Source organism: Halichondria panicea, chromosome 6, assembly GCF_963675165.1.
Source record: "Halichondria panicea chromosome 6, odHalPani1.1, whole genome shotgun sequence".
NCBI lineage: Eukaryota > Metazoa > Porifera > Demospongiae > Suberitida > Halichondriidae > Halichondria > Halichondria panicea.
Genome location: NC_087382.1, coordinates 2,673,399 through 2,682,066, shown reverse-complemented (window position 1 = coordinate 2,682,066; position 8,668 = coordinate 2,673,399). Strand labels below are relative to the sequence as shown.

At 40.4% G+C, this 8,668-nt stretch overlaps 2 protein-coding genes and 1 long non-coding RNA gene across 3 annotated transcripts in view; all 3 read right to left on the bottom strand.

The window, feature by feature from the left end:
* Positions 1 to 3,767, bottom strand: part of LOC135337380 (carboxy-terminal domain RNA polymerase II polypeptide A small phosphatase 1-like) — a 6,382-nt gene extending 2,615 nt beyond the window's left edge. Inside the window, exons 1-4 of the mRNA XM_064533314.1 lie at positions 3,285 to 3,767; positions 1,286 to 1,455; positions 716 to 823; positions 188 to 337 (exon numbers count right to left, since the gene is read on the bottom strand). Coding sequence (XP_064389384.1) covers positions 188 to 337; positions 716 to 823; positions 1,286 to 1,455; positions 3,285 to 3,363 — 507 coding nt within the window. The 5' untranslated portion in view covers positions 3,364 to 3,767. The remainder of the gene's footprint in view (positions 1 to 187; positions 338 to 715; positions 824 to 1,285; positions 1,456 to 3,284) is intronic.
* Positions 3,768 to 4,921: 1,154 nt separating this feature from the next.
* Positions 4,922 to 5,680, bottom strand: LOC135337195 (probable serine/threonine-protein kinase DDB_G0271682). Its single transcript, XM_064533094.1, has 3 exons — positions 5,636 to 5,680; positions 5,493 to 5,594; positions 4,922 to 5,428 (listed from the first exon to the last, which is right to left on the bottom strand). The coding sequence occupies exons 1-3, from the start codon at positions 5,678 to 5,680 to the stop codon at positions 4,922 to 4,924; spliced, it is 654 nt and encodes a 217-aa protein (XP_064389164.1).
* Positions 5,681 to 6,359: 679 nt separating this feature from the next.
* LOC135337397 (uncharacterized) lies at positions 6,360 to 8,625 on the bottom strand. The gene is made up of 3 exons (XR_010395092.1): positions 8,521 to 8,625; positions 7,157 to 8,343; positions 6,360 to 7,110 (listed from the first exon to the last, which is right to left on the bottom strand). It is a non-coding gene; the product is annotated as an uncharacterized LOC135337397 (long non-coding RNA).
* Between the last annotated feature and the right edge of the window lie 43 nt (positions 8,626 to 8,668).

Below are 8,668 nucleotides of genomic sequence, written 5' to 3'. Positions count from 1 at the left end.
AGGTGGTCTCTTTAGGGAGGTCTATAGTGATAGCATTGTAGGGACAGTACTGAGTGGTCTCAATATGAGAGGTGGTCTCTTTAGGGAGGTCAATAGTGATAGCATTGCAGGGACAGCATATTTTCATGCTCATGCAGAGAGGTGGTCATATTGATCGTACCAATAACTCCACTTGCTTATAGCATACCTTAGATAGACTGGCAGTGAAGAGAACACACTCGAACAGCTGTCCCATCCTCTCAAGGAACTCATCGCAATACGGCCTCTTGAGCACGTACACCTGATGGATGATGCCATCGATCTCGACAGGTACCACGAAGTCAGCGTTGTTTACCGGCTGTGTGTGTGTGGTGTGGGCGTAGTGTGTGTATACTGTATTACTGTATTACTACAATATTTTGCTGGTGAAAACAGTCAAAAAATTGACCCTTTTGCAATTGTTGTGTTCTGGCTAAGATCCTGTGTAATTACGCAGAGTTTAGGTTTTGCCATTTTATTTTTCAAACTGATTGATCAACCCTCGCAAAGTTTGCATATGTTCGATGCTCGCAAAACATTCTAGAATATTATGGGACGGGGGGTTTTTGTTAAAGGCATTAGCTAGCTGTAACTTGTTTTAAAATCAAGATAGATCCTGTGAATCTCATGTGTAGCACTATATGAATCTCATTAGTTGTCCATAGCAACACAATACAGTGCAGCAACCCTGCTTTACCTTGAAGGAACTGTGTACTAGAGTCTCGTCCAGGTCAATAACAACACACTTCTTTCTCTCGTCACCAACTTTGCGCCGAGGGAGCAAATGTTTGCTCTGTCTGGGGAGCTGTGTGTGTGTGTGGGCGTGTGTGTGGTGTGTGCAGTAGTGAGAAATCAAACTACATTTTTCGAGGGTGGTGACATTTTCAAATTCAATACACACGATTACCTAGCATGAGGTGAACTAGGCTGTTGTTATTAATTTTTGGTTGAGTACCTGATCAGTGTGGGCACATCCTGGTACAGTGATCATGCTATGGCCACGGCTATTGTAATCCTATCAGCATTATATTATATTATACGATAGAGTCAGGGTATCATACAGGATTTTGAAGTGGAGGGGGGAAATAAGAAGAAAATGTTGCTAAAAAGGTCAACTGTTATTTGTTAGTATGTAAAATTGTCAGCTATGGACACTCAGTCATACAACTAGTACATGAATGCAAATTTTAGGGGGGGGGGGATTGGAGCTAGGGGGGATATCCCCCTTCCCCCTGTATGACACCCTGTAGAGTGTGTGGGCGTGTACCTCAGGAGCTGGTAGAGACTCATTATCAAATGTGGTAGCTCCAACTGGAGGATCATTCTTCCTGAAGCAAGTCAGCATCCAGCTACACAGGCACCATGACCTCTGTCCGTACTTGTCTCTCTTGGTAGTGTGAGGGTTACGCACCGCTGCACCACCGTTGTTGATACTCCCTGTGTGTGTGGTGTGGACGTGTGTGTGTGTGTGGTGGGCGTGTGTGTGATTTTACCCATAAGAGTGGAGATAATGATTCAGTGTACTAGTTATATATAACTCTGAATGCAACAGATTAATGTGGGAGGGGAGAGCTGACGATTAGTGTCAGACAGAAATCTTTCAAAGGAGTACGATTGCTTGAAAAGGGGTGTGTGTGTTTGCCCATTGACATATTCATATACAAAACCAAACAACAACTATACCTAATAATATTGTATGTAATAACAAAGACGACATGCTCCACTGCAAATGATGTGGGATACAAGTGCTACCACAGCTGATGGATTAACGAAGCCCTGACAATACTTAAATGTTTACTAGCAACTGATTAGAATGGCTGCTCATATTCCGCTGCACCTACCGGGCTGCCATTACAACCACAGCATCATCCGATTACTATAAGTACAAAACTAGAATGTTGATCTATATAATTATACGAATAAGCATAGGAGAGTGCTTAATGCAGACAATATAACAGGTGTAGTACAGATGACTGGCTAACGGGACTTTGAAATCCACCTTGCCAAACAGATGGTCTTGCTACCAAAAGGTTTCTCAATTAGCGTGTCTAATTATAATGGCAGTTAGTACAAGGGTGTCTCCATACCTTCCCCAGGACTTCCCCCAAGCTGACCAAATGAGAGCAATTATGAATTGAGATATTGAACAGAGTTAGCTTATAAATGAAGCAAGTCATGTACCGCACACAAAGGCTGAAGTAAACATTATAACAGAAGATAATAGAAACAAATCCAAGCATATATTATTGTTAAAAGACAGGCCTGGACTATATAGACCACAGGGGCATTCCAACTCATGTACACCACCAGCATAGCCCATATCAGTGTGCATGTGATGTCTATGTATACCGGCACACAGGACTATGAATATCATTAACACAAGGATATTAATCTCTCAAGGTCACAGTCAATAACACACAACACAAACTTGTGTGGCCAAGCACGATATAAGAAAAAGAATCGACTCGATCATGCATACTAGTAGACTATTTCTCAGATACTATAGATACAAATTTGCACGAATGATGCCTACACCATTTTGGAAGCATTCCCTGGGCAAGCACAATGTGATTACCTTAGCTTGCTTTAACATTGTCACACGAAAACGATTGTACAAAGCACATTATGTTTGGGAGAAGACAACTTAGGCAATGGCCAAAAAATAACTTCTGTATAATTATTTGCAAGCTAGCTGAGCTATGTACAAGCTAAATACAATACAGAGCTTGTTTAGATGCAAGTACTTTCCATGTGAGCTAACAAGCTGTATCTTGTAGCAATAGCAAGGAGTGCCAAAGGCTAGGCCCATGGGCAGGCAGGCTTGTGGTTGAAAGTAAACGTAGTTATCTTGTCATCTGAGCTACCACAGTGCCATGGTGGGTGGATGCTTACACTGAGTATTGGTTACATGTGGCTGGAATGTACGGCCTCGTTAAATATTGCAAGTACAGCAAACAACGGATTTCAGGATCATCGATAATTAATTAGCTATGGGACTGACTTTCAGTGACCCCAGTTCCAAGCCTGTAGTACAGTTCATAATATATAAATCGACTACTTTTAAACCAAAAGGTCATTATATCACACTTTAATTACATAACATACAATTTAGCGTAAATCTAGCCCCATAAACCCATGCCCAGTATAACTACGCATGTATTTTCTCTAGCTAGGGACGGATATTTAAGTACATCACTTAAAGCGACAGCTTTCTTTATATAATTAAAGAAAACAAATTAAATACGGGATACGAACGAAAAACGTACCTCCAGAGTTAACGGGAGCAGGACAAGGCTCGTAGGAGTCACTGTCTCGAGACACTTGCGTAATAATCGACTGTGCCATATCCCGACAAAGACAAAGTATCAACAAGTTGAATTAATGTAATCAAAATAAATTGGTGTTAATGGATGATGGCCTAGCAGGCTTCAGTTGAATGGTTTCTTTGAACAAAGGAGCAGAGATCAATTCACTAGTTGTGGTGGTCTTCTCAAGTGATGCTTGTTGTCCAGGTGTACGTACTACAGTTGTTTACACAACTACAGAGTGGCCCAAGGCTACAAAATACAGTTTCGGTTTTTCAGCTTTTGCAAATCCAAACGCAATAGATAATGCGTTGACGAAGTAATCCCCGGCTTCAAATAGGTATCGGGTAGCCTTGTTGGGTCTTGCTTTCAAATCTCAGCTAGCTATTTGTACTTGTATCAAAAGCTAATTGTAGAGGAGGATCAATTTGGGGGAGTGGCTATTCATTTATAGGTTATTCCCATTACGATCTTTACAAAACACATTATTACGCTGGTAATGTATGTCTGTTATGTTAAGGATCTTTACCCAACCCAAATGAATACACTGGTGCTGTACCTCCCTCTGATACACACGCATGCTAATATAAATGCTAATACATGCTAACTTAGCTATATATAAAGTTCAGTTTTTAAGTACGTAATTTCAAATAATTGTGCACTCCGGTTTCCTCTCCTCAATGTTAAACAGGTGTTTACTATGCCTTGCTTCAGATGATCGTTTTATAAGGCTCCACAACTGCTCTTTGTCTTTGTCGATAAACTGCTGATAGCAGTCTTTGATTGGTTTAGGAAGATTCATGTAGTCACTTTTTGGAGGAAACCCAACAGTATAAATTCCAGCTTTAAAGAATTCTGCAGTTGGCTTCGTCAGTGGATCACTCCTGAGATCCTGGATAATTTTACTACGGCTTTTTTTATCCTTTTGTTCACAATTTGTAAGGACGAGTGCTGATATCGGCGAGATATTATCACAGTAGTTTTGTACGAATTTTATAGCTGTATTTTCTTCGGGAGTGTACCGGTCTTTCCTCAGCACAAATATAATCAAGTGAATATCATCGTTGAATGGATTCAGCCACTCTTTTCGTCCCAAAAAATTATTAAAAAGGACAGTATCCACTATAACTGTTAATCGATAAAACGTGTCTTCATTGGTGATTTCGACAGAATGTTCTAGTTGATCGCCTCTGATCGTACTACTAAGTGATCCACATACAGGGAAAACATCGGACCCAATAATAGCGTTTGCTACAGTACTTTTTCCTGCTCCTCTTTACCTAAAATTAAAACATTTCTTGTCATGGGGAATAATGGTTTTCGTTTGATAGTGGTTCTCTGTTGTATCAGATCCAGGGTGCAATTCTGAGGGAGTGGTGTAACTGTCGTTCCCACCTCTTCCAATCCTCTCAACACAACCATAGCAGATGGTCGATCTTCAGATAAGTACTCAAGGCAATCGAGGGTCAGCTGTACTAGGGGGTGGGTCTTACCAAAATCCGCTTTCATTGTCACGATGTAATCTTCACGGCGTTCGATTTCTGATCGGGCAACAATCTTCCTAGTAACAGGATCATAATATGTTGCAGGCTTGAGATCTAGGTTTGTGTCAGTGTGAAGAGAGATACCACACCAAAGGAGAAGATGTCTATGCCAGTGTTGTATCGTGTGACCCCTTCCTCTTGAGCTACCTCTGGTGGCATGTACACACCAGTGCCTGGCATTTGAGTCATCGAGGCAACTAGCCGGCCAGGCTGAATGTTCACAATCCTAGAAACACCCAAGTCTGCTATCTTGGCATTGAGACCATTATCGACTAGAATGTTCTTGGCAGACAGATCACGATGGGCAATGGGTGGAGTGCGGCTGTGCAGATAGACCACCCCTCGGCCAGTCCCTGTCAGAAGGTGCACTTTGACGTTGATGGGAATCTTGGGGCTAGTTTCAAGCAGGTTGTCGAGGCTGGTTTGTAGGTTCTCCATCAATAGGACAGGGAGTTGGGATCCAACGAGATAGCACACACCTAGGAACTTTACTATATGAGGGTGACGGAGCTGGCTCATCATCTTACACTCCTTCACAAAATCAGTCACCCATTTTTCAACCTGTGGGGGAAAATCAGCCAGTAAATAGCTAGCTGTTGTGTAAAATAACTGCAACTAAATCTACCTGCTGTGGAGAGTCCACGTTGACAAGACCTGGATGCAATTTCTTTGCAGCTACCGTTGCTCCAGGTATCTCCGCCTCCTCTACAATACCATGCACCTTTTCCTATCACAATTCCAGTCAATTGAAATTTAGTGACCACAAACTGCTCCAATTAACTCAGGAGCAGTGACTCTGCTGTTGGTAGCCATTTTTAATTAACTATAATGTGACGTCATTGAAATTAATACGATCAGATTAGCCTCGAGACTTGGCTGTGTGTCAGAATGAAAGGCCTAGTCTCGAGGCTATACAATACATTGAAATGTGGGGAAACATAGTCAAAGAACTAATACATTACTGTACAGCGTATGGCTGTTTTGTTAATGATCTTTACCCAACCCCCCAAAATTGTTACACTTACATGTATCATTCAGTATAAACATAGATAGTAGAGGAAGTAGATTCCGCTACTATCTATAGTATAAACTATGTACACAGCTTTTTCATAAATTGATGATGACTCTAATTATAAACACACACAAAATTGTATTAGTGTTTTTGCATAGAGAGTTGTTATAGTCTTGATCTCATTGTCCTGCAGAAAGTTAATACTATAACAGTGTAACAGCAGATAAACAATGTTTCTTCTTACCCAATTGTGTGTTGTTGAACTTTTACTGAACTCTCAGCAGTGTCCATTATAAGAGATGAAACAGTGTCTCCATCAGTTGAGGAAAGCATCACCTGTGGATTAGTGTGTGCTGTGTGTGACGCTTTCCAAGCCACCCAGGAGGTACGTCACAGAACTCGTTTATTTATAGTGTACGGCAAAAGACCGCCAGTATTCAGTTTTCAAACACGAAGGGGCCAACCACACTAGAACACAAGTAGTTACAGCATAAACTGAATACCTGCTCAGACTTTTACCCCTACCACTGGCCTAATTATTATTTTCAAAAAAATAATAATAATAAAAATAAATAAATAATAATAATAAAAATAAAATTGCACGTGAAAAAAGCGATTTAATTAAAGTTTGTTGCACGTGAAAAGGCTGCCATGGTACGTACATGGAATTTCGACAAATGTTAGTTGCTTTTAAGTTTTTTTTTCAGGGTTTAGGGATTAGATTGATTAGAGTGGCGTTTTTGTTGGACTTTTTACAGTAACAATTTTAAACAACCAAAACGTGTACACAATTAAACCATTACCAAACACCCTACATATAATAATTATTACACGTAAACAACAAGAGGCCACCAAACACATTAAATTAACGAGACACAACCAAACACAACGACAAGACCAAACAACCGACAAGAGGCTACCAATTGGAAACCAAACATGGCAAATAGTTAATTAGATAGTCAGATAACCGATAGCTACATACATCGCATATATAAATTGTCTACTGTAAAAAGTCTTAACTATATTATAGAGCGGAGCAACGTATGTCAGGTTTAAAAATAGAACTTTGTTTAGAGTTTGGGCGCTAAGATTAGAGCGGCGCTTACTTCTCTAGAGTCCACTGCCACAGAAATTATTAAGGTCTGCAAAATGAAATACAGATTAAACAAGAGGTACAATGATTATACCAGATCCAATAGCACAGTCCAGGAACAAGTTAGGTCTCGGTAATCTGCATAAATTGGATGGATTAAAAGAGGTACACAACGATTATATACCAGATCCAATAGCACAGTCCAGGGACAAGTTAGGTCTCGGTATTCTGCATAAAATGAATGGATTAAAAGAGGTACACAACAATTATACCAGATCCAATAGCACAGTCCAGGGACATGTTAGGTCTCGGTAATCTGTATAAATTGGATGGATTAAAAGAGGTACAATGATTATACCAGATCTAATAGCACAGTCCAGGGACAAGTTAGGTCTCGGTAATCTGCATAAATTGGATGGATTAAAAGAGGTACACAACGATTATACCAGATCCAATAGCACAGTCCAGGGACAAGTTAGGTCTCGATAATCTGCATAAATTGGATGGATTAAAAGAGGTACAATGATTATACCAGATCTAATAGCACAGTCCAGGGACAAGTTAGGTCTCGGTAATCTGCATAAATTGGATGGATTAAAAGAGGTACACAACGATTATACCAGATCCAATAGCACAGTCCAGGGACAAGTTAGGTCTCGGTAATCTGCATAATTGGATGGATTAAAAGAGGAACAATGATTATACCAGATCTAATAGCACAGTCCAGGGACAAGTTAGGTCTCGGTAATCTGCATAATTGGATGGATTAAAAGAGGTACAATGATTATACCAGATCCAATGAGCACAGTCCAGGGACAAGTTAGGTCTCGGTAATCTGCATAAATTAGATGGATTAACTATTTACAAAATGTTACACAAAGAACAACCACTCCTCCAGATCCAGTATAGTAGTACATGTAGTAAAGGTTGGGGTTCTGTACAAAATAATGACATCATGAGTAACTATTACAAAACACTTTAGGCTAGAATTAAAATTAGAGGGAGAAATGACAATTTTTTGGCTAGAGGGAGGAATGACATGTGGATTAGACACAATAGAAGGAGACAGTGTGGCAAAACCACACATCACGAAGAACAAACCGACAACTCGAATTCGAAGACAAACAAACAAATCGAACAATAACAACAAAACCAAACAATCAAACAAAAGATGATTCGACCATTATCGAAAACCCTGTACGCAAATGCAACCACCGAACGGTTGCTAGAACACAACCAGCATTCTCACTGACAAAATAGTTACATAATTATAGGATACAATACACAAACTACTGATCACTTAACTTTGTCAGAGTGCGCCATCATAACTGCCACCACCTGGAGAGCCCACCATCAGATCCAGTCAGCCTCCTGTGAGTACAAGTCAACACATGAAGATAGATGGCACTAACTAGAACATTAGATGTAGACACTGCTCGTTGCTACACACACAAATAGCTGCTCAGATAGTTGCTACACGTAGACAACTGACACAGAGATGGCTGCTACACACAGAGCTAGCTGCTCAAGTAGCTCCTACATACATACAGCAGTAGTAGCTAAGCCAGCATGCCATAGGAAAACACGCTCGATGTCGATTTCTTTGCTGGAGTAGAAGAGACGTTGAGTTTTCCAGAAAAATGAAGAATGAGGATCAACTGATGAGGAGGTCCTTCTTTTATAGGGGACTGGACAC

Excerpts from the sequence above, each read along its gene's own strand:
- LOC135337195 (XM_064533094.1), bottom strand. The coding sequence starts at position 5,680 with ATGGCTACCAACAGCAGAGTCACTGCTCCTGAGTTAATTGGAGCA. Across the intron at positions 5,595-5,635 it reads CTCCTGAGTTAATTGGAGCA|GAAAAGGTGCATGGTATTGT; the intron begins GTTTGTGGTCAC and ends GAATTGTGATAG. Across the intron at positions 5,429-5,492 it reads ACGTGGACTCTCCACAGCAG|GTTGAAAAATGGGTGACTGA; the intron begins GTAGATTTAGTT and ends TTTCCCCCACAG.